General features: G+C 70.5%; 3 protein-coding genes across 3 annotated transcripts; 1 reads left to right on the top strand and 2 right to left on the bottom strand.

The window, feature by feature from the left end:
* On the bottom strand, positions 1-2,925 carry EXOSC4 (exosome component 4). The gene is made up of 3 exons (XM_086466287.1): positions 2,750-2,925; positions 2,303-2,509; positions 1-360 (listed from the first exon to the last, which is right to left on the bottom strand). The coding sequence occupies exons 1-3, from the start codon at positions 2,918-2,920 to the stop codon at positions 1-3; spliced, it is 738 nt and encodes a 245-aa protein (XP_086322413.1). The 5' UTR covers positions 2,921-2,925.
* A 296-nt stretch (positions 2,926-3,221) lies between these two features.
* Positions 3,222-16,275, top strand: OPLAH (5-oxoprolinase, ATP-hydrolysing). The gene is made up of 26 exons (XM_086466031.1): positions 3,222-3,392; positions 4,353-4,544; positions 5,255-5,369; positions 5,452-5,575; positions 5,685-5,880; positions 6,571-6,736; positions 6,827-6,965; positions 7,108-7,175; positions 7,252-7,529; positions 7,619-7,731; positions 8,584-8,754; positions 8,834-8,971; positions 10,162-10,300; positions 10,394-10,506; positions 11,266-11,417; positions 11,560-11,720; positions 11,812-11,913; positions 12,024-12,198; positions 13,359-13,543; positions 13,626-13,757; positions 13,863-13,997; positions 14,648-14,797; positions 15,425-15,582; positions 15,697-15,857; positions 15,952-16,049; positions 16,132-16,275. Exons 1-26 carry the CDS (start codon positions 3,222-3,224, stop codon positions 16,273-16,275), a joined length of 3,876 nt encoding a protein of 1,291 aa, XP_086322157.1.
* A 1,620-nt stretch (positions 16,276-17,895) lies between these two features.
* LOC147415566 (sphingomyelin phosphodiesterase 5-like) lies at positions 17,896-21,051 on the bottom strand. The gene is made up of 8 exons (XM_086466030.1): positions 20,919-21,051; positions 19,808-20,802; positions 19,634-19,706; positions 19,389-19,529; positions 19,208-19,297; positions 19,027-19,090; positions 18,065-18,218; positions 17,896-17,982 (listed from the first exon to the last, which is right to left on the bottom strand). The coding sequence occupies exons 1-8, from the start codon at positions 21,049-21,051 to the stop codon at positions 17,896-17,898; spliced, it is 1,737 nt and encodes a 578-aa protein (XP_086322156.1).
* Positions 21,052-23,915: the final 2,864 nt, after the last annotated feature.

The following is a 23,915-nucleotide window of genomic DNA, read 5'->3' as shown; positions in this document are numbered from 1 at the left end:
TCAGTCGCCCAGCGCGGCGGCGCTCTCCCGCAGGCGCTCCCGCACGGCCCGGTCCAGCAGGGCGTGCAGCGCCCGGCACGCCGCCCCGGCCGCCTCCAGCGCCGCCGGCAGCCGCTCCTGGTGCAGGCGGGCGCTGAGCTGCACCAGCGCCATCTGCCCCGAGGCCGGCAGCAGCGCCAGCACCACCCGCGGGCCCCCCGCCGCCTCCTCGGGGGCGCTCAGGTCGGCCAGGGGGGTCTCCTCGGCCAGGCCAGCCGAGCTGGCGCACACGAAGTCCCGCATGGGGATGCCGGCGTCCATCACCGCCAGCGTCGCTGCGTTCACGCCGGCGCAGTAGCTCCCGCCGTCGGCCTGCAGGATCTGGGGGGGGGGTCACAGAAAGCGCCGGGGTCAGGGTTTTGGGGTGCTGCTCAGAGAGCCCCTCGCTTTTCCCACCTTCATTTGGAGATCAAGAATCCTAATTAGTGAGTATTAACAGGAGAAACTCAGGATTTTGGGGTGCTGCTCAGAAAGCCCCTCTATTTTCCCACCTTGATTTGGAGATCAAGAATCCTAATTAGTATTAACAGGAGAAATTCAGGATTTTGGGGTGCTGCTCAGAACCCCCCTCGCTTTTCCCACCTTGATTTGGGTATCGAGAATCCTAATTAGTATTAACAGGAGAAATTCAGGATTTTGGGGTGCTGCTCAGAAACCCCCTCGCTTTTCCCACCTTGATTTGGGTACCGAGAATCCTAATCAGTGAGTGTTAATGGGAGAAACTAAGGGTGGCGTTGGGAAAATGAGCCTCAAATGGAATAAATGATCCAATACAAAATAAAACCCGTATTGCCAACGCTGCTGTCGCATAAAATCATCAGATTTAGGATGTCAGAGCTGTGAGTGTTTTCAAACCTGTGAGCACAGGAACTTCACCAGGCGATGGCGGTTTAGAAACGAGGGAAACCTGAAGCCTGTCATGCACCAGTGACGCTGCTGGAAAACCCCTCACCCCCCTTGTTCTGGTTTGAACATCGAGAATTCTAATTAACGGATGTTAGTAGGGATAACGAGTGACAATTTTAGGTAAATCAGTCTCAAGTGGAATAAACGATCCAATATAAAATAAAATCTGTACTGCCAATGCTGCTGGCACGTCTCTGCAAAATCCCAGCCCTGAGGTGTTCGTTAACCACTGACCCATTAACGGTTAGAAACGAGGATAGCGCGTTACAGTCCAGGACGTCTGCAAGGCAGGATTGACGATGGTGCCCATTGTGTATAATCTTTGAATCGTGACCAAAGCAGGTACGAGCCAAGAGCCTGCGAGCCAAGGGCATGTCCCCTGACCATACACGGTCCATTCGGGGAGTGGTCGAGGCCTCTGACTCACGGACCACCTACCCAAATTACACCCCCTACTCGCAAGGGAACAACAGAAGACTGCGACAGAGGCTGCGCGCTGATTTGCATCGGGAGCGATAGAAGAAGAACCAATTATGGAGAGAAGGATAATGAATATTCATTGTATGGACTGAATATGTATGGATTTAGTATATAAAAATATAAACTAAGTATGTATGAAATTAATATCTAAATACATAAGCTAAATACATATGAATTTAACGTATAAATATCTGTTGACTGCGACGCGCAGGGGACATCCCTGGGAAGGATCCCACGTCCCCGGTGCGCAGCGTTACTAAAGGACGTCTCTGCTGATCTCTCTGCGTGTGGAGGAGTTTTTCTGACCCCTGTGAAAGGCTGAAACCCCCGACAATCCCTGACTGAGAGACACAAAAACTTCACGCGCGTTTCTCCCGAGTTTTCCTTCCCCTGCAAGGACGGCTTTGGCTATTTGCCGAGCAAAGCCGATAAATAGGTAACCTCTTGCCAGACCTCAAGGAGACAAAGCTCCAGCCGTCAAGGAGGCCCCTCTAGTGCAGGGCTGATGGTCACAAAAGGTTGCATCAGAGAAGGGCACCCGGCTTCTGCTCAAGAAGGAGGATTCAACTAGTGGACAGCGTGAGGAAGACTAGGAATGCCGGGAACTCATCACCATCAGACAGCCCTTCTCAGGAAATCTGATGGATATGTATGATTTTTGTGTCTAGGAACCGATGGGTTTTGCTAGCCCGGTGGAGCACGGATGGAAGGAGCTCTCCCCCGGGCTGCCCGGTGCCGTCACACAGAAGCCCTGCTCAATAACGCCGAGTTGTTACGGAGTTTTCTTGGATTCACCTGCAGGTTGGCAACACCGGGGGGGCCCCACGGTGCCCCCCTGCGTGTGTGTGGGGTCCGTGTTTGCGTGTCCCACCATTACCTGGACGTAGATGTCGATCTGGGAGCGGGGGTAGAGCTCGGTGAGGATGGCGGCCTCGAAGGTCTGCCGGAGGTGCAGGGCCAGCTCGCTCGCCTGCCGGTCGCCGTGCGGCCGCCGCCGCCGCTCCCCGGTGCTGAAGGTGGCCATGCTGTACTGGCAGTTCACCACCGCCCGGTCGGGCAGGGCCTTGCTGCGGGAGCCGCGCATCTGCGGATGCCATTGAGCGGTGTTATGGACCGGGGAACGGGGACCGGGACCGGTGCTGGGGCCTGGTGCCCAGGTCCAGTGCTGGTGCCCGGTGCCCAAAAACCCAGGCCCAGTGCTCAGGCCAGGTGCTGGTGCTCAGGCCCGGTAGCCGGTGCTCAAGCCAAGTGCCCAGGCCCGGTACCGATGCCCAGGGCCAGTGCCCGGTGCCCAGACCTAGGCCTCAGGCCCGGTGCCACTCACCTCGTGCGGGCCGTAGACCACGGCCAGCGCCTTGGTGTTGCCCTGCTCGATGTAGGCCGAGCCGTCGGCCTGCGCGAAGACGCCCATGCGGGCTCGGACCTTGCGGAGCTCGGTAGGACGACGCCCGTCCGCCCGGTACCCCTCATCCGACAACAGCTCCGCCGCTGCCATTTTTAATCCGCCGGGACTACAACTCCCGGCGAGCACCGCGCGGGGCGGGACTACAACTCCCGGCGTGCTTCGCGCCCCCCCCCCCGCCACCGCCTGCTGTAGGCCACGCCTCCCTCCTCAGCCACGCCCCCAAGGGACGACGCCCCCCGGTGAGGCCACGCCCCCGCGGGGCCGGTGCGCGGCGCTGCCCGGGCGGGAGCGGCGGCGGGGTCGGAGCCGGGTCGGACCGAGCCGGGCCGGACCGAGCCGTACGGAGCCGTCCGGGACCGTCCCGTCCCGTCCCGTCCTGTCCCGTCCCGTCATGGCGGCGTCGGTTCCCGGCGGGTTCCAGTTCGCCATCGATCGCGGCGGCACTTTCACCGACGTCTTCGCCCGCTGCCCCGGTGGCCGCGTTCGCGTCCTCAAGCTCCTTTCCGAGGACCCGGCCTACGGAGATGCCCCCACCGAGGGCATCCGCCGCGTCCTGCAGGAGGTGCCGCCGCCGGACCCCCCCCGGGACACCCTCCGGGACCCCCCCGGGACACTCCCCGGGACCCCTCTCGGGCACACCCCCGGGACACCTCCGGGAACCCCTCCGGGACACCACCGGGAACCCTCCCGGAATACCCCCGGGACACCCCCGGCACCCCCCCCGGGGACACCACCCTGAGACCCTCCCTTCGGACACCCCGGAACCTGCCGAGACCCCGCCCCGGGACCCCGCCGGAACGCCCCCGGGACCCCCCCGGGACCGCCGGGAACCCCCGGGATGCCGCTGAGACACCCCCCCCCCCCCCGGGACCCTCCCCGTGAGACTCTCCCTTCGCACACTCTGGACCCTGCCGGGGCCCCCCCAGGACCCCCTCCGGCACCCCCCTGGGACTGCTCACGGCACCCTCCCCCTGACACCCTCCATTCCGACACCCCGGATCCCGCCGGGAACCCCCTCTCGGGACACCCCGGCACCTCTGGGACGCCAACGGGACCCTCCCGGGACACCCCCCGGGACGCTCCCCCGGGTCCCTCCCCGCTGGGCCCCTCTCCCCCCCTTCCCGACTCTCCCAGGGACTCTCACCCGGGACCCTCCCCAAGACGCCCTGGGATCTCATCCTGGGACAACCCCCCCCGGTACCCCCCGCCCCCCAGGACCTTCCTCCAGGATCCTCTTCGGGACCCCCCGGGACCCCCTCAGGGCCTCCCCAGGACCATCCCTCTGGGACTACCTCCTGGGACCCCTCCTGGGACCCCTCCTGGGACCCTCCCCCCCGGCACCTCTCCAGGACCACCCCCCCCCCCAGGACCACCCTCGTGCCACAGCCCCCCGCCCCCACCCCCCCTGGGCCAGCCCTGTACCCCCTCCCAGGGCTGGGGGTCGGGGCCCCGCCTGTGCCGGGGCCGCTGGGGGCTGGGGGTCCCCAGCAGGGTGGTGGGCTGAGGCGCGGGGTGCCGGCAGGAGAGCGGGGTGGCGGTGCCGCGGGATCGACCCCTGGACACCTCCGGCATCGAGTGGATCCGCATGGGCACCACGGTGGCCACCAACGCGCTGCTGGAGCGCCGGGGCGAGCGCCTGGCGCTGCTGGTCACCCGCGGCTTCCGCGACCTCCTCCACATCGGCACCCAGGCCCGACCGCGCCTCTTCGACCTGGTAAGGCCCGGCGACGCCGCGGGGCTGGGGTGGCACGTCCCCATGTGACCCACATCATCCGGGCTTGGGGTGGCACGTTCCCATGGCCCACGGTGTCCAGGACCGGGGGTGGCACGTCCCCGTGGCCCAAGGCATCCAGGACTGATGTGGCACGTCCTTGTGACCCACACCATCATCCGGGCTCGGGGTGGCACTTCTCCATGTGACCCACGTCATCCAGGACCGGGGTGGCACGTCCCCACGGCCCACGGTGTCCAGGATCGGGGTGGCACATCCTTGTGACCCATGCCATCATCCCGGCTCGGGGTGTCACGTCCCCATGGCCCACGGTGTCCAGGACCAGGGTGGCACGTTGCCGTGACCCAGACCGCCTGGAACCGGCCTGGCACATCCCCGTGACCGGCGCCGTCCGAGCTTGTGGCGATGTGTCCCCACGCGACCCAACCGTCGCAGCTCGGTGGGGCCCGGCGTGTCCTTTGCCCGCCGCAGACGTCCTTGGCGGCCACAAGTCCCCGGATCCCGGGTGCCGCGTCCCGTGAGCTGCCGCTGGGCCCCCGCCACGGCCCCGTGCCAGCACCGGCCCCGCGCCAGCGCCCGCCCGCAGCCCCGGCTGGCCAGGAGCCAGTGGCAGCTCCGGCGGCGGCGGCAGCCCCGGGGGGCTGCCCCATGGAGGTGGTGGCCCCCGGTGACGTCCCCGTCTTGCTGCGCAGGAGGTGGCGGTGCCGGAGGTGCTGTACGAGGAGGTGATCGAGGTGGACGAGCGGCTGATCCCGCACCGGCCCGGCTGCCGCCTCCCAGGGACGGAGACCCTCCCGCTGCTCGAGGGTGAGGGCGCTGGGGCCGCGTGGAAGCGGGGGGGGGGAGCGGTGGCATCTGTGACCCCCTGAGACCCCCCGGCTGTCCCCAGGCTCCACGGGGGCGTCCCTGCTGGTGCAGCGGCCGCTGGAGCTGTCGGCGCTGCGGCGGGAGCTGGAGGGGGTCCTGGCCCGCGGCATCCGCAGCCTGGCCGTGCTGCTGCTCCACTCCTATGCGTGAGTCTTGGGGGGACCCCGGGGGGGGGGGGGATCGGTGGGGGAGTGGGATTTGGGGGGGTGCAGCCGGACCCCCTGCGCCCAACGCCGTCCCCGCTCTCGCCGGCAGCTGGCCCGGCCACGAGGAGCAGGTTGGGGCGCTGGCGCGGGAGCTGGGGTTCCGGCACGTCTCCCTCTCCTCGGCGGTGGCGGCCATGGTGCGGGCGGTGCCGCGGGGCTACACGGCGTGCGCCGACGCCTACCTCACCCCCTGCATCCACCGCTACCTGGAGAGCTTCCGCGCCGGCTTCGCCCATCAGCTGCGGGTGAGTGGGGCTGCTGGGAGCCCCCCCGGGGGTGCCTGTTCCACCAGGACCCGCCCCCCCCCGTGGATGGCCATCCCACTGGGACCCCACCACGGGCACCGGCCCCACTGGGATCCCCTCGTGGGTCCCCATCTCACCAGGACCCTGCTATGGGCGCCCATCCCACTGGGACTCAGCCACAAACACCAGTCCCACCAGGACTCTCCTGTGGGCACCCATCCCACTGGGGCCCTGCCATAGGCACCGCACCTGTCCCACCAGGACCCCCCCATGGGCACCCATCCCACTGGGACCCTGCCGTGGACATGGGTCCCACCAGGACCCTCCTGTGGGCACCCGCCCCCCTGGGACTCCCTCACGGACTCTGGTCCCACCAGGACTTGCTATGGGTGCCCATCCCACTGGGACCCACCTATGGGCGCCCATTCCACTGGGACCCAGCCACAAACACCAGTCCCATCAGGACCCTCCTATGGGCACCCATCCCACTGGTTTGCCACCACGGGCACCCATCCCACTGGGACCCCGCCATGGGCACCCATCCCACTGGGACCCCGCCATGGGTGCCCATCCCACCAGAACCCCCCATGGGCACCCATCCCACCAGGCCCCCCTTGTGGGCGCCCATCCTCCCGGGCCCCCACCACGGGTGCTGGTCCCAGCCCCCCCCCCCCCGCCCCCCGCCCGCAGGAGGTGCCGGTGCTGTTCATGCGCTCGGACGGGGGGCTCACCCCCATGCGGCACTTCAGCGGCGCCCGCGCCATCCTCTCGGGCCCGGCCGGCGGCGTGGTGGGCTACGCCATGACCACCTACCGCCACGAGGACGGGCAGCCCGTCATCGGCTTCGACATGGGAGGTGAGCGGCGCCGGGGCGGGGGGCCCGGGCCGGGGTCTGGGGTGGGGGTCCGGGGTGGGGGTCCGTCCAGGGCTGAGCCGCCCTCCGCAGGCACCTCGACGGACGTCAGCCGCTACGCCGGCGAGTACGAGCACGTCTTTGAGGCCAGCACCGCCGGCGTCACCATCCAGGCGCCGCAGCTTGACATCAACACCGTGGCGGCTGGCGGCGGCTCCCGGCTCTTCTTCAGGTGGGAGGGGGGGGCTCTGGGCACCCGTGGGTGCCCCGGGCAGGGCACGGTGGGACGAGGGGGGCTCGCCGGCGCTTGGGTGCGGCTCGGCGGCGGCGTGGTTGGCGTGGCCGCGACCCTGCCGCCGGTGTCTCCCCTCCAGGTCCGGGCTCTTCGTGGTCGGCCCCGAGTCAGCGGGCGCCCACCCAGGCCCAGCCTGCTACCGCAAGGGTGAGTGGCTGCGGTGCCGGCGCGGGTGCCACGCCGCAGCGCCGCGCTCACCGTCCCCATCCTCGTCCCGGTGCAGGGGGTCCGCTGACCGTCACCGACGCCAACCTCTGCCTGGGCCGCCTGCTCCCCGACTACTTCCCCCGCATCTTCGGGCCGGGCGAGGACCAGCCGCTGTGCCGGGAGGCGGCAGCGCGGGCGTTCCGAGAGCTGGCCGCCCGCATCGACGCCTTCCAAGCCGGCACCGGCGCCGCCGCTGCCGGCACCCACCAGCCCCTCTCGGTGGAGGAGGTGGCCATGGGCTTCGTGCGGGTGGCCAACGAGGCCATGTGCCGGCCCATCCGTGCCCTCACGCAGGTGGGGTGGCCCTGGGGTGGCCACCGCGGGGGGGGGGGGGGTGCCCGGTGCTGCCGCCGGCGTCACCACACCGTGTGTGTCCCTGGCAGGCGCGGGGCCACGACGCCGCCCGCCACGTGCTGGCCTGTTTCGGGGGCGCGGGGGGGCAGCACGCCTGCGCCATCGCCCGCGCCCTGGGCATGAGCAGGGTCTTCATCCACAAGTAGGTGCACGGGGGGGCTCCGCGGGGACAACCCCCCCCACCCCCGTCTGCCGGCACCACCGGATCGCGGAGCTGGAGCGGGGTGGGGGCACCTGGGGGGTGCCCAGCGTCCCCCTGGGTGGTGTTGGGGTGTTCCTGGCCCCTGGGTAGATGGGGGGGGGTTGGGGGGGGGAGAGCTCTGCGTGCCCCCCCTGAGGTGGATACATTGGGTTTGGGGGTGTCCCAGTCCCCAGGGGGGTTTGGGGGTGCCCCTGGGCACTGGGTTTGGGAGTGCCCCTTGGTGCTGGATTTGGGGGTGCCCCAGTCCCCAGGTGGTTTTGCTGGATCTGGGGGTGGGAGTGCCCAAGGGGGTGGGGTTGGGGGATCCCCCCCAGGAGCTGGGTTTGGGGGTGCCCCTGAGTGCTGGATTTGGGGCTGCTCCAGTCCCCAAGTGATTTTATTTGGTTTAGGGGTGCCCAAGGGCGTGGGGTTGGGGGGATCCTTTGGGAGATAGGTTTGTGGGTGCCCCAGATGGTTTCATTTGGTTCGGGGGTGCCTAAGGGCATGGGGTCAGGGGGATCCCCTAGGAGATGGGTTTGAGGGTGCCCCTGGGTGCTGGATCTGGGGTGCCCCAGATGGTTTCATTGCGTTTGGGGGTGCCCAAGGGCGTGGGGTTGAGGGGATCCCTCAGGTGCTGGGTCTGGGGGTGCCCCAGATGGTTTCACTGGGTTCGGGGGTGCCCAAGAGCATGGGGTTGAGGGGATCCCCCAGGTGCTGGGTCTGGGGGTGCCCCCGGGTGCTGGGCGGGCGGGTTGGGGTCCCCGAGGCGGGCTCGGCGGCGGCACGGCATGGCGTCGGCGTGGCGCGGCGCAGGTACAGCGGGGTGCTCTCGGCCTACGGGCTGGCGCTGGCGGACGTGGTGCACGAGGCGCAGACCCCCTGCGCCCTCCGCTACGAGCCGGCCGCCTTCCCCCGGCTCGACGGGCGCATCGCCGCGCTGGAGCGGGAGTGCCGGGAGGCGCTGCGGGCGCAGGGCTTCGCCGGGTGAGCCCACGGGGGGTCCCGGGGTCGGGGGGTGGGGGGTGACGGGGACCCCCGGGGCGCTGACGGGGCCGGCCCGCAGGGAGCAGATCCGGACGGAGGCGTTCCTGCACCTGCGCTACGAGGGCACCGACTGCGCCCTGATGTGCTCGGCCAAGGGCCACCCGCCCACCGCCAGCTCCTGCCGCGCCGGCGACTTCCACGCCGCCTTCACCAGCCGGTTGGTCCCGGCGTCGCCATCCCCAGCCCGGCACCGTAATCCCCCCGGCCCGGCACGGTGATCTCTGTCCTGGGGCTGTGTTCCCCATCCCAGCACCACCATCCCCATCCCAGCACCACTATCCCTGTCCCAGCACCACCATCCCCATCCCAGCACCACCATCCCCATACCAGCACCACCACCATCCCCATCCCAGCACCACCACCATCCCCATCCTGGTGCTGTGATCCCCATCCCAGCACCACCATCCCTGTCCCAGCACCACTATCCCTGTCCCAGCACCATCATCCCCATCCCAGGGCCACCATCCCCATCCCAGCACCACCATCCCTGTCCCAGCACCATCATCCCCATCCCAGCACCACCATCCCTGTCCCAGCACCACTATCCCTGTCCCAGCACCACTATCCCTGTCCCAGCACCATCATCCCCATCCCAGGGCCACCATCCCCATCCCAGCACCACCATCCCTGTCCCAGCACCATCATCCCCATCCCAGCACCACTATCCCCGTCCCAGCACCACCATCCCCATCCCAGCACCACCATTCCCATCTCAGCACCACCACCATCCCCATCCTGGTGCTGTGATCCCCATGCCAGCACCACCATCCCTGTCCCAGCACCACCAGCCCCATCCCAGCACCACTATCCCTGTCCCAGCACCACCAGCCCCATCCCAGCACCACTATCCCTGTCCCAGCACCACCAGCCCCATCCTGGTGCCGCAATGCCCGTCCAGCACCATGTTCCCCATCCTGGCACTGTGATTCCCCATCCCAGCACCACGGTCCCCGTCCTGGCAACACAACCACCACCCTGGCACCACGATCCCCATCTCAGCACTGCCATCCCCATCCTGGCACTGTGATCCCTGTCCCAGCACCACGGTCCCTGTCCTGGTGGCACAGCCCCCATCCTGACACCATGATCCCTGTCCTGGCACTGTGACCCACTGTCCTGGTGCCACAGTCCCCATCCAGCACCATGATCCCCATCCTGGTGCCACAGTCCCCACCCCGGCACCACAATCCCCATCCCGGCACTGCGATTCCCCACCCTGGTGCCACAATCCCCACCCTGGCACCGCGACCTCCATCCCGGCACCACCGTGCCATAACCAGAGGCAGCCGGGGGTCTCCTGGTCCCGTCCCCCCCCCCCTGCAGCTGGCGCCCGCTCCCGCCCCACAGGTACCTGGTGGAGTTCGGCTTCACCATCCCCGACCGCCCCGTGGTGGTGGACGACGTGCGGGTGCGCGGCACCGGCAGCAGCGGCATCAGCTGCGAGACCCCCCTGGCCCCCAGCGGGAAACCGGCTCGTGTGGAGACGGTGAGGCAGGGGGGGTCCCGGGCGATCCCGGGGGTCCCAGTGGGGCAGGGGGTGACCCGGCGTGGGGCTGGGGGCTCGGGCTGGGTCCCGCAGGTGACGCGGTGCTACTTCGAGGAGGGGTACCTGGAGACGCCGGTGTTCCTGCTGGAGGAGCTGGCCTGCGACCACCTCCTCCCCGGCCCCGCCATCATCATCGACAAGAACAGGTTGGGACCCCGGGGGGACGGCGGGGACCCCAGGGAGCTGGCGGGGACCCCAGGGAGCTGGCGGGGACCCCAGGGTGACAGCCGGTCCCTGGGGGGCTGGTGGGGACCCCGGAGACCCAGCACGGACCCCAGGGAGCTGGTGGGACCCTGGAGAGCCAGTGGGGACCCTGAGGGGGTGGGGTCCCCAAGGAGCTGGTGGGACCCTAGGAAATCTGAAGGACCCCGGGGAGCTGGTGGGACCTGGAGGAGCTGGTGAATAGACCAGGGAGCTGGTGGGATCCCTGGGGAGCTGGTGGGGACTCTGGGGGGGGATGGCAGGGACCCCAAGAGGCTGATGGGACCCCAGGAAATCAGAAGGATGCCAGAGAGCTGGTGAGGGTCCCTGAGGAGCCGGTGGGGACCTCGGGAAGCCAGTGGGAGCCCCAGAAAGCTCTACAGGACCCCAGGGAGATGGTGGGACGCCATGGAGCTGGTGGGGGACCCCAGTGGTCTGGTGGGACCCTGGGGAGCCAATGGGGACCCCAGGGAGATGGTGGGACCCCATGGAGCTGGTGGGGGACTCCAGTGGTCTGCTGGGACCCTGGGGAGCTGATGGGACCTGGAGGAGCTGTTGGGGTCCCTGAGGAACCCCACAAAGCCAGCCAGGCCCCCGGGAGGCTGGTGGGACCCCAGGGAGGCGGTGGGGGACGCCGGGAAGCGGCCCCGCCCCCCCGGCACCCCTCCAGCTCCCGGTGCCGCCGCCCCCTGCCCGCCCCCCAGCACCATCGTGGTGGAGCCGGGCTGCACCGCCAGCCTCACCCGCTTCGGCGACGTCTGCATCGCCGTGGGCTCGGGGTCCCCGCGCCCCGTCGGCCCCCAGCTCGATGCCGTCCAGCTCTCCATCTTCTCCCACCGCTTCATGAGCATCGCAGGTGCGGGCCGGGGGGCGCCCCCCAGGGAGCCGGGGCGGGGAGGGGGGGGGTGGTGGGTGGTGGGTGGTGGGTGGTGGTTCGGCGCGAGGCGGGTGCCCCGTCCTGAGGGTCCGCCGCGCCCGTCCCCCCGCCCGCCCCGCAGAGCAGATGGGCCGGGTCCTGCAGCGGACGGCCATCTCCACCAACATCAAGGAGCGCCTCGACTTCTCCTGCGCCCTCTTCGGCCCCGACGGGGGGCTGGTGTCCAACGCCCCCCACATCCCCGTCCACCTGGGCGCCATGCAGGAGACCGTCCAGTTCCAGGTAGGAGGGACCCCGGGGACACCCTCCGCACAGAGCCCCCCACCCCACCCGGGGGGGGGGACACACACCCACTCAGCCTTTCCCGGTGCAGATCCGCAACCTGGGTGAGGACCTGCGGGAGGGGGACGTCATCCTCAGCAACCACCCCTGCGCCGGGGGCAGCCACCTGCCCGACCTCACCGTCATCACCCCCGTGAGTGCGGGACCCCCCACCCCCACCCAGCCGCGGGCACCCCGGGGTGCAGGACACGCGTCCCCCACCCCCTGCCCAGGACCCGGGCTCAGCGCCGGGCTCTCCCCCAGGTCTTCTGGCCGGGCGTCCCCAAGCCCGTCTTCTTCGTGGCCAGCCGCGGGCACCACGCCGACATCGGGGGCATCACCCCCGGCTCCATGCCCCCCCACTCCAAGGCGCTGCGGGAGGAGGGGGCTGTCTTCGTCTCCTTCAAGCTGGTGAAGGACGGCGTCTTCCAGGAGGAGGGTGGGTCTGCGGCGGGGACGTGGTGGGGGTGGAGGGGATGGTGGGGACGGTGGGAATGTGGTGGGGACGGTGGGGATGTGGTGGGGATGGAGAGGATGATGGGGGTGTGATGGGGATGGAGGGGATGTGGTGGGGATGTGGTGGGGATGGTGGGGACGGTGGGGACAGTGGGGATGTGGTGGGGACGTGGTGGGGACGGTGGGGATGTGGTGGGGATGTGGTGGGGACGGTGGGGATATGATGGGGACGGTGGGGATGTGGTGGGGACGGTGGGGATATGATGGGGATGGTGGGGATGTGGTGGGGATGGTGAGGATGGTGGGGATGGTGGGGATGTGGTGGGGACGGTGGGGATGTGGTGGGGACGGTGGCGATGTGGTGGGGACGGTGGGGATATGATGGGGATGGTGGGGATGTGGTGGGGATGGTGAGGATGGTGGGGATGGTGGGGATGTGGTGGGGGTGGAGGGGATGGTGGGGATGTGATGGGGATGGTGGGGACGGTGGGGATGTGGTGGGGATGGTGGGGATGTGAGGGGGATGGAGGTGACGGTGGGGATGTGGTGGGGGTGGCGGGGATGTGGTGGGGACGGTGGGGATGGTGAGGACACGGTGAGGACAGGGTGGGGGGCAGTGAGAATGGTGGGGACACGGTGGGAATGGCAGGGATGTGGAAGGGATGGCAGGGACGTGATTGGGATGGTGAGGACAGGTGGGGATGTGGCAGGGATGGTGGGGACACAGTGGGGATGGCAGAGATGGTGGGGACACAGTGGGGACAGCAGGGACACAGTGGGGATGTGGTGGGGATGGCTGGGACTGCAGGGACAATGGGGACGTGGTGGGGACATGGTGAGGACATGGTAGGGGTGGCAGGGATGTGGTGGGGACACGATAGGGACAGCAGGGACATGGTGAGGACATGGTAAGGATGGCAAAGATGTGGTGGGGACATGATGGGGGCACAGTAGTGATGGCAGGGACATGGTGGGGACATGGTGGGGATGGCAGGGACGTGGTGGGGACACGGTGGGGATGGCAGGGACATGGTGGGGACACGGTGGGGATGGCAGGGACACGTCAGGGATGTGCCAGGGACGGCAGAGACGCGGTGGGGCCGGGCGCCCTCCGCCCCGCCGCCGCTCACGCGTCCCCCGCAGCGGTGACGGAGGCGCTGATGGCGCCGGGCCGCGTCCCTGGCTGCAGCGGGACCCGGAACCTGCCGGACAACCTGTCGGACCTGCGAGCCCAGGTGGCCGCCAACCAGAAGGGCATCCAGCTGGTCACCGAGCTCATCCGCCTCCACGGCCTCCCCGTCGTCCAGGCGTACATGGGCCACATCCAGGTGGGGACCCCGCCGCCCCTCCCGGACACCCCCCGTCCCCCCGGGCCGCCCCCGGCCCCGCCGTGACGCCCGCCGCCCCCAGGCCAACGCCGAGGTGGCCGTGCGGGAGATGCTGAAGGGCTTTGCCGCGCGCTGGGGCGCGGCGGTGGAGGCCGAGGACCGCATGGACGACGGCTCGCCCGTCCGGCTGCGGGTGCAGGTGGACCCCCGGGAGGTGAGGGGCGGGCGGCCGCGGGGTGCGGGGGGTGCCCCGAGATGGGGTTTGGGGAGGGGGACACGCACACGCACGCGCAGGCGCGGTCACCCCTCGTCCCCGCAGGGCAGCGCCGTCTTCGACTTCTCGGGCTCGGGGCCGGAGGTGTACGGCAACTGCAACGCCCCCCGCGCCATCACCCTCTCCGCCCTCATCTACTGCCTGCGCTGCATGGTGGGCCAGGACATCCCCCTCAACCAGGTGGGCGCGGGACCCCCGGCGGCGGCACCCCCTGGCTGGGGCACCCCCAGGATGTGGGACTCCCAGGACTGCAGGACCCCCGGGCTGTGGGACACCCTGGGGCTGTGGGACCCCTGGGCTGTGGGACCCCCAGGGTGGGACACCTGGGGCTGTGGGATCCCCAGGCTGTGGGACCCCTGGGGCTGTGGGACCCCCAGGGTGAGACAGCTGGGGCTGCGGGACCCCTGGGCTGTGGGACCCCCAGGGCTGTGGGACCTCCAGGCTGTGGGACCCCTGGTCTGTGGGACCCCCCTGGCTGGGGCACCCCCTGCCTGTGGGACCCCCGGGCTGTGGGACACCCAGGACTGCAGGACACCTGAGCTGCAGGACCCCCAGGCTGTAAGACCCTCCAGCTTGGGGCGGAGGGGGGTCCTGCCACCCCAATCCCATGGGAGTGGAGGGGTCCTGGGACCCTGTTTCCCCAGGGGGGGTGGTCTGTGACCCCAATCTGCTGGGACAGGTGAGCCTGGGACCCTGATCCCTTGGGGTGTGGGGGAGGTCCTGGACCCCTGCTGCCCCGGGGCAGGGAGGCGGGGGGCTCGGGGTGCTGCAGGTGTGGGGCAGGATCCGTGCGGGGGGCTGAGGGGCTGCCTGCCCTCCCCCGTCCCCAGGGCTGCCTGGCCCCCGTGCGGGTGGTCATCCCCAAGGGCTCCATCCTGGACCCCTCGCCCGAGGCTGCCGTGGTGGGGGGCAACGTCCTGACCTCCCAGCGCGTGGTGGACGTCATCTTCAGGGCCTTCGGCGTCTGCGCTGCCTCCCAGGTAGGGACCCGCGTGATGGGGGTCCTGGGGGTCCCAGGGGTCTGGGGGTCCTGGGAGTCTTGGGGGTCGGGGGTCCTGGGGGCCCAGGGGTCCCAGGGTGCCAGGGTTTAGGGTGCTGGGGATCCTGGGGGTCCTAGGGTTTCTGAGGGTTAGGGGTCACAGGAGTCTGGGGTCCTGGGAGTCTTGGGGGTCGAGGGTCCTGGGGGGCCAGGGGTTGGGGGTCCCAGGAGTCCAGGGTTCTGGGAGTCTCAGGGGTCCCAGGGGTTGGGGATCCTGGGGTGCCGGGGTTCCCAGTGGTCAGATGTCCCAGAGCGACAGGGGTCTGGAATTCTTGGGGTCCCAGGGGTTGGGGGTCTTGGGGTGCCTGAGGTCCAGGGTGCTGAGGGTCCCAGGGGTAGGGGTCCCAGCAGTTGGGGGTTTTGGGGGACAGGGTGCTGGGGGTCCTGGGGTTCTGGGGTCCCAGGGGTGCTAAGGGTCCTGGGGTTCTGGGGTCCCAGAGGTGCTGGGGGACAGGGGTCCCGGGGGTCTGGAGCACCACGGGTCCCAGGTGTCAGACCCCACGGCTGGGGGTGTGGGGTGGTGCCCCTCCACCCCCCCCACCCCCCCCACCCTCCCCTCTGCCCTCAGGGCTGCATGAACAACGTCACCTTCGGGAACGAGCGGGTGGGCTACTACGAGACGGTGGCGGGGGGCGCGGGGGCCGGCCCGCGCTGGCACGGCCGCAGCGGGGTCCACACGCACATGACCAACACCCGCATCACCGACCCCGAGATCCTGGAGCAGCGGTGGGTGCCGGCACCCCGCGGCGGGTGCCGAGGCTCCCCCGGGACAGACCCCTCGGGGTGTCCCCCCCTGGGACTGACCCCCAGGGTGTCGTATTTGTCCTCCCCACCCTCCAGGTACCCGGTGGTCCTGCAGCGCTTCGAGCTGCGCCGGGGCTCGGGGGGCGCGGGGCGGCACCGGGGGGGTGACGGGGTGATCCGGGAGCTTCTCTTCCGCGAGGCCATGGTGCTGTCGGTGCTGAGCGAGCGCCGCGCCGTGCGCCCCTACGGCCTGCAAGGTGAGCGGGGACCCCCAGGAACCCCCACCACCCCACACCCCACCACCATGGCCCCCCCCCCCATCACCCCCTGACCCCCCTTTCTGCCATTTAGGGGGCAGCCCCGGCGCCCCGGGACTCAACCTGCTGCTGCGCCGCGATGGCCGAACCATCAACCTGGGTGCCAAGACGTCGGTGCCGGTGGAGCCAGGGGTGGGTGCCACACTGGACCCCGCCCCTACACCCCCTCCCACCCCCCAGCACCCCCTGACACCCCATCTTCACCCCGTTGCAGGACGTCTTCCGCCTGCAGACCCCCGGCGGGGGCGGCTTCGGCTGCCCCGGGGATGGGGGGGACCCCGAGGAGACGCCGGCACCGCGGAGCTTCACTGAGCGCGGGAGCCTCTTCGAGTACCGGCGAGCGCAGGAGGCCGTCTGAGGGTCCCTGCCCCCCACGGGCCGTGGGGCAGCCCCGGCTATGCACACCCCGTGGGGCAGCCCCCCAACCCCAGACACGCACACCCCGTGGGGCAGCCCCCCAACCCCCCCCATGCACACCCTGTGGGGCAGCCCCCCAACCCCAGACACGCACAGTCCGTGGGGCAGCCCCCCATCCCTAGGTACGCACAGCCTATAGGGCAGCCCCCCAACACGCACAGGCCATGGGGCAGCCCCCCCAGCCCCAGCTATGCACACCCCAAAGGACATCCCCCCCCCCCCCCCCGCAGGCTCCTGCCCCCCAGCCCCAAGGCAGAGGGGGCCGGAGGGTCACCCCGCCGTGGGGCAGGGCTCAGGGTCCCGCAGTGGGGCAGCCCCTCATCCCCCACGCTTGTGCCTCGCTGCTCCCGGGGCTTGGCCCCTCCATCTGGGGAGGGGTGCGCGGGGTGGGGGGCGCCCTGCCCCACAACTGCCCCCAGATGGAGGGGCTGAGCCCCGGGCGCAGGGGGTCTCTCCCCTGACCCCCCTCATCCCCAGCTCGGTGTCCTCCAATAAAGGAGCCTTCGGGCCCTTCCCGCCTGCCGTGTGCGAGGTGAGGGTGTGCCGGGGGTCCCGGCCAGGCAGCCCCCCCCGGGGGTCCCCAGGGAGTAGAGCCCAGGAGCCCTTGGGGAATGGCCCCATGGAGCCGTCCCCAGGGTCCCCCATGGAGTGGTCCCCAGGTTCTCCATGGAGAGGTCCCCAGAGGGTCCCCAGGGAGTGGTCCCCAGAGGGTCCCCAGGGAGTAGCCCCCCCAGGATCCTCATGGAGCCATCCCCAGGGTCCCCAAAGGTCTCCACAGAGCCGTCCTCAGGGTCCCTGCCACACAGTTCTTGGTGTCCCCCCAGTCCCCTCCACGCCATCATTTGGGTGCCGAGTCAGCACAGCCGGTCCCCTCTCAATTTGGGGGCTGGCGTGGGACTGGGGTGGGCTCAGGGCATGTGTGGGGCTGGGCTGGGGTCTTGAGGGGCAATGGAGGCCGTGCCCCCCCCAGGGCCGGGGGACGTGGTGTGCCCCCCCCCCCAGCTCCCAGCACCCCAAATAGCTGAGGGGGGGGGTCTGGGCTGGGGTACATGGGGGGGCCTGGGGGCTCTTGGCCCCCCCACCCCAGGCCCACTGAGCCCCCCACCCCTGCAGTGGGGAGCCCCCCTGCCCTGCTTGAGGTATCTGGCTGCTCCATCGCCCCCCTACCAGGGTCCCTGCCCTGGCAATAGGGGGGGAGCAGCCCCCCCCACGCTGTGGGGCCGGTGCCGGCACAGAACCACTCGCTGCGCTCGAGGCCTTTATTTCACTCCGGTGGCTAAAAACTCGGCTGGTGCCAGCCTTGCCGGACACTTGCTGGACCCCCCGCCCCTCCGCAGCACCTGGGGGCTATGATGGTGGGCGCAGCCACGCACCGCGGCAGCCCCACGGCACACCGGCACGCGTGGGGCCCAGGAGCCATCATCCCCGTGGGGTGCCAGCACCCCCGTTGTGCCCTGGTGGGCCTGGACTCCCCCTCCCTGCTGAGGTGCCCCGGTGCCAGCCCCGGTGCCGGGGCGGGGGGACGCACCGGGCAGGCGGTCGCTGCTGTCGTGCCGGCGGCTCAGGGGCCCACGTGGAGCCGCAGGGCCACGGGCAGGTGGTCGGAGCGAGTGGCCAGCTGGGTGATGAAGGAGACCCCCGCCACCTCCTGCCGGGGAGAGGGGCCGTCAGGGCGGGGGGCACGGGGCGGGTGCGGGGACCCCCCGCCCTGCCACGCCGGTGGCACTCACCGTCCGCAGCGGCAGGGCCCCGCGGTGCTGCCGGTAGAGGATGTAATCCACGCGCCGGCCCTGCCAGGGGCTGGGGGCCGCGGGGTCGGGCTGCCCGTTGGAGAGGATCGGGCCCGCCAGGTACTGCTGCCGCTCCGCTGGCTGCGAGAGGGTCCTGCGGAGCGGGGACGCCATGGCACAGGGACGCGGCGGCACGGGGACGTGGCGGCGTGGGGAGGCGGTGGGACAGGGAGGCGGTGGAATTGGGACACGGGGGCGTGGCGGCGCAGTGATGTGGTGGCGCTGGGACATGGTGGCATGGAGGTATGGTGGCACAGGGACGTGGTGGCATGGGGATGCAGCGGCATGGGAAGGTGGTGGCAGAGGGACATGGTGGCATGGGGACATGGTGGCATGGGGACGCGGTGGAATTGGGTCGCAGTGGCGCAGGGACATGGGGACGCCATGGCACAGGGATGCGGTGGCCTGGGGAGGTGTTGACACGGGGACATGGTGATGTAGTGGCACAGGGGACCTGGTGGCACAGGGAGATGGTGGCATGGGGATGCAGTGGCACAGGGACATGGTGGCACGGGGACATGGTGGCACAGAGACATGGGGATGCAGTGGAATTGGGATGCAGTGTCATGGGGTCCTGGTGGCACGGGGCTGTGGTGACACAGGGACGTGGTGGCATGAGGACATGGTGACGGGGATGTGTTGGCATGAGGACGTGGTGGCATGGGGGCGCACTGGCATGGGGACGCGGTGGCACAGGGGTGCGGTGGCATGGGGACAAGGTGGCGCAGGGACATGGTGGCACAGGGATGGAGGGACAACCACCGCTGGCATTGCCCCCTTTCTGGGCAGGGTGGGCGGCGCATCCCCCTTCCCCACCCCAGGGGCGTGGGTGGCCTTTCCCACGGGACCCCCAGGCCTGTGTCGTCCCCCCCCATCCCCCTCCGTGTCCCCACCCCTGTCACCTCTTCAGCTTCTCTGGGGTGGACACGGGCTCCTCGTAGATCCTCAGGTAGTTGAGCAGGGTCCCTGCCGGCAGCGATGGCAACAGGCCGGGTCACAAAGCAGGACCCCCACCCCGTCCCCCTCCTTCGAGGGGAGGGTCTGGGGAGGGGGCAAGGGGTGTGTGGGGGGGTCAGGTCCCACCTATGGCCCAGGGCGCATCCCGCCCGGGCGCCTGGCGGCAGGGGTCCTGGTACACCTCGAAGAGCCGATGCCTCTGGTTGAGCTCGTCACCTGCGGGGAGGGGGACACGTCTCCGCCGTGACCCCCCCACCCCCTCCAAACCCGCCTGCCATCCCCTTCCCCCCCGCCCCCCGCCCCCCACCTGGGGAGCAGTTGTCGAAGTTGAGGTCCCCGCAGAGGACGTCGAAGGCCACCACGTCCCCGTGCTGCTCCTCCGCCTCGCGGAATTGCCGCAGCCACCGCAGCCCCAGCGTCAGCTGCGCGTCCCGGATGGCGGCGTCGGCTGTGGCGAAGCGGGGGACACACACGGACACCGGTGTCACCGGCACCGCCAGCACCTGACCTCGGCAGCGGCGGGGGGGAGCGGGACCCCCCCCATCCCCTCACCCGCGGGTGCCTGGAGGTGGGTGCAGCCGATGTAGCCCACGACGCGCCGGCCCTGCGCCGAGCCCAGCAGCACCTGTGGGGGGGACACATACGCGGCACCCTCAGCCGGGCAATCCGGCAGCGCCCTGCCTGCGGCCAGGCCGCGGTGGCGGGGGGGGGGGGGGTCCTGCTCACCTGGACGGCCAGCAGCCCCTTGGCGGCCATGGCGTCCTCGCGGGCGCCGTTGGGGTAGCCGTGGTACCGCGCGGCCAGCGGCGGGTAGCGGCTGGCCAGCAGGAGCCCGCTGTCGAGCACCTTCAGCCGCCCGCCCCGCAGCCCCCGGGCGCCCACCTCGGAGAGCACGTGCGGGAAGGTGCCGCCCAGCCGCCGGCGCAGGACGGCGGCAGCACCGGCGTCGAAGACCTCCTGCAGGCAGACGAAGTCGGCGTCGGGCGGGAAGTGCTCGGACAGCATCGCCGGCGCGGGCTCGGCCGCCTCCACCGGCACCTCCACCGCCACGCTGCCGGGGGGCTGCTGTGGGGTGCGGAGGGTCCCGCCGTAGCTGTTGGCCTCGCCGTGCCGCGGCTCGACCAGGCTGGCCTGGGCGCTGGGGGGATCCGGCGATGCTGGGGCGAGGCGGCGGGCGATGTCAACGGCGCGCCGCGGCGTCTGGCCCAGGTTGCTGAACTTGGCCAGGCCGCTGGGCAGCAGGCAGACGTTGGCGCTGAGGAAGGTGAAGGTCCGGCGCTGCCGCAGGTCCCACGGCTCCGCCGGCGCCGTGCCGGCCGTGTACTGGTAGGCAAACGGCCGCCGCACCGCCTGCACCGGCAGCCACAGCACCAGCCCCAGCGCTGTCAGGGGCAGCGAGAGCAGCAGCAGCGCGGTGTACGCCAGCCCGGCCAGCACCTGCCCGGTGCAGCCACGGCACCGACCGCACCGGTTCTGCCGCTGCCGCCTCCGCTCCGCCGTCGTCGGCCGCAGGTCAAGGAGGCGGTTGGCGGCCCAGAAGCTGGGGGCGAGCAGCCCCCCGGCCACGCGGTCCAGGGCCACTAGCGCCCGGCTGGGGAAGGGGGACTCCCGCAGCAGCATGGCGGCGGGGTCCTGGGGTGCTGGGGTGCTGGGCAGGGGGCTGAGGGGGACGGCGGCGTCCTCCTGCTCCTGCCCGGGGGCTCTGGTGCCACTGGCGCGACCTGCGGGAGAGAGAGACCCCCGGGTGAGGGGCGGTGGGGACAGCATGGCCGGGAGCGGGACCCCCCCACCCCATCCCGGCCACCACGGCTGAGCCGTCACCGTGGGAACTTCCCACGGCCGGGAGCGTCCCCCGCGTCCCCAGGGATCGTCCCCCGCGTCCCCGGGTGCTGCCGGGAGCCGAGCGGGAGCACCTGCCGGGCGTGCGGGGGAGGCGGCGCAGCTAAAGCGGGGCTGCTGGCCCCCGCCATGTCCCTGCAGGGTCCCCCTGGGGTCCCCGGGACCCCCAAAGCCTCCCCGGGCCGGCACAGCTGGAGCCGGGACCCTGCACAGCGCCCGGTGGCCCGTTTGGTCCTGCCCGGTGGCCCCGGCACCAGCGGCCCTCGCCTGGGCACTGACCTCTGTCCCCCCGCCATCCCCCCATGGCCGCTCGTCCCCGTGTCACCCCACGGCCACCTGCTCACCTGCCCACCAGGGTTGGGGGGACAGTGGCTGCCGTCCCCAGGAGCCCCGCCGGCTGCCAGCGCGGCACACGACTGAGTGCCGGCGTGGCCGGGACCGGCTGGCCTGGCCCGACAGGTTCCTCGGTGCCCCGCAGCCGTGCCACGGGCTGGGAACCGGCTCCTCGGCCGGACACCTCACGCCGCGCCGGCCGCCGCCTCCTGCCCCTTCAGCCGGGGCCCGGTGACGCCTGCCTGACTCTGCGGCCGTCCTGCCCTCCCGTGCCCGCTCCCAGCGTGGGGTGGTGCTGGGCACCGGGGGCACTGGGGGTGCTGGGGGATGCTGGGGGCACTGGGGGTGCTGGGGTCACTGGCGGCGATGGGGTCATGGGAGACATTGGGGACAATTGGGTCACTGGGGATGCTGGGGACACTGGGGACAGTGGGGTCACTGGGGTCTCTGGGTATGCTGGGGGATGCTGGGGACACCGGGGTTGCTGGGGTCACTGGTGGCAACGGGGTCATGGGAGACAACGGGGTCGCTGGGGATGCTGGGGACAACGGGGTCAGTGGGGACAGTGGGATCCCTGGGGTCACTGGGGACAATGGGGTCGTGGGGGTGACTGGGGTTGTTGAGGTCACTGGGGACAATGGGTTCACTGGGGGTGGTGGGGTCACTGGAGACGCTTGGGAGATGCTGGGGTCACTGGGGACAATGGGGGTGACTGGGGTTGTTGGGGTCACTGGGGACAATGGGATCGCTGGGGATGGTGGGGTCACTGGAGATGCTGGGGGATGCTGGGGTCACCGGGGACAATGGGGCCGTGGGGGTCACTGAGGATAATGGGGTCACAGGGGTCATTGGGGTCACCAGGGATGCTGGGGATGCTGGGGACACTGGGGTCACTGGGGACAATGGGGGTGACTGGGGTTGTTGGGGTCACTGGGGACAATGGGATCACTGGGGATGGTGGGGTCACTGGAGATGCTGGGGGATGCTGGGGTCACTGGGGACAATGGGGCCATGGGGGTCACTGGCATTGCTGGGGACAGTGGGGTCGCTTTGGTCACTGGGGATGCTGGGAACACTGGAGTCACTGGGGATGGTGGGGTCACAGGGGACATCGAGGCTGCTGGAGACATTGGGGGATGCTGGGGTCTCACTGGGGATAATGGGGGTCACTGGGGACAATGGGGCCACGGGGGTCACTGGGGTCACTTGGGGATGCTGGCCGTGGCAGGCCCTTGGGGTGCCCTTGGCTTGGGGGCCCGAGCACCCCCTGGCGGTGGGGCTGCCCCAAACCCACCCACCAGACCGGAGCTCTCGGCAGCGGCTGCTCCGGCTCCAGCCCATCCCGAGGCACCGGCCGCGGCACTGGGAGCTGCTGGGGGCCGCGCTGGCCGGCGGCATCCCCGGCCCGGCAGCGGGACCTCGGCTCTGTGCCCTCTCCCACCTGGGGATCCCCCCGCTGCTGGCCCTGCGGTGGGGCAGGGTGCCGGCTCAGCGCCCAGCTCTGCTCCGCGGCGGGACCCCGGCGCATCCCTCTGCCCCTCGGTGCCACGGGCGGCCCCGGCGGCACGTGCAGCAGGGAGTGACTCAGCCCAGGTCCCGGCAACTCCCGGCTGCGTGGGCACCCCTGACTCCCACGGGAAGGTAATTTGCCGTCACGGGAGCGTGAGGGTGCGGCTGGGCGGTGGCACCGGGGCCGTGCCGGGGTCCCTGCACCCCCCTGGTGCTTACCTGGTGTGGTCCTGCCCACGGAGGGTTTGGTGCCAGCAGCCGCCGCGCACGTCGACCCCATGGTGCTGGTGGGGCCGGTGGGCTCCGCTCTGGTCACCGGAGCAGCCAGTGCTGCCACGTGGCACGGGCACGGCTCTCGCACCATGACATGGGCATCGTGCCGGCGGTGCTGGCAGCCGGCAGCGGCATTGTCCCTGCGGCACTGGCAGCAGCAACGGGCATCGCCCCACGGCGCTGGCAGCACTTCCCCAGCACCCGGTGCCCCGAGCACCGCCTTTGCCAAGCAGCCGGCTCCCGAGGGTGCGGCAGCCGAGCCCTCCCTGCTGCTGGGTGCTGCCCATGCCACGCAGCCCGGCGGCTCCATCCCGGCCCTGCCTTTGGTGGTGGCCTTCGGCGGTGGCCTTCGGTGGCCAGTGAGGCCAGGGGCGCCGTGCCCTGGCGCTGCTGGCGCTGCTCCCTTCGCCGAGGGCCAGGCAGTCCCCGAGCCGGCTCTGCCGGCTCCCTGCCCGCGCTGGCTCCCTGCCCACACCATCCTGCCACCGCCACCTGTGCCGTTCCCCAAGGCCACGCCACATCCCCCGGCACCCCTCGCTCACCTCCGCGCCCCGCGGCGCCGTGGGCCATTGCTGACAGCACTGACGCCTTCGCCTCTCGGGGGGGGCCAGCACCGCTGCCACCGCTGTCAGCTCACGGCCACCGTCCGCTCGGAGCCACCGCTTGCTCGGCACGCCGCGGGCTCGGCACGCTGCTGCCGGTGCCGGGAGCTCAACAGGTCACAAACATCCGCTCGCCACGGGGCCAGACCGGGCTCTAATTAGCCGTGGCCTCGGCCGTGCCCGGCTACCATCCGCCGGGTGGCCGCATTCCTGCCTTGGGTGTGTGGCAAACGCCACCCGCTGCCACCAACCCCGGGAGCCCCCGGCTCCCACCTCTG

This window comes from Leptosomus discolor, chromosome 5 (assembly GCF_034619465.1).
Source record: "Leptosomus discolor isolate bLepDis1 chromosome 5, bLepDis1.hap2, whole genome shotgun sequence".
Taxonomy (NCBI): domain Eukaryota; kingdom Metazoa; phylum Chordata; class Aves; order Leptosomiformes; family Leptosomidae; genus Leptosomus; species Leptosomus discolor.
Note: the sequence above shows the minus strand (reverse complement) of the source record. Positions and strands in the feature narration are given on the sequence as shown.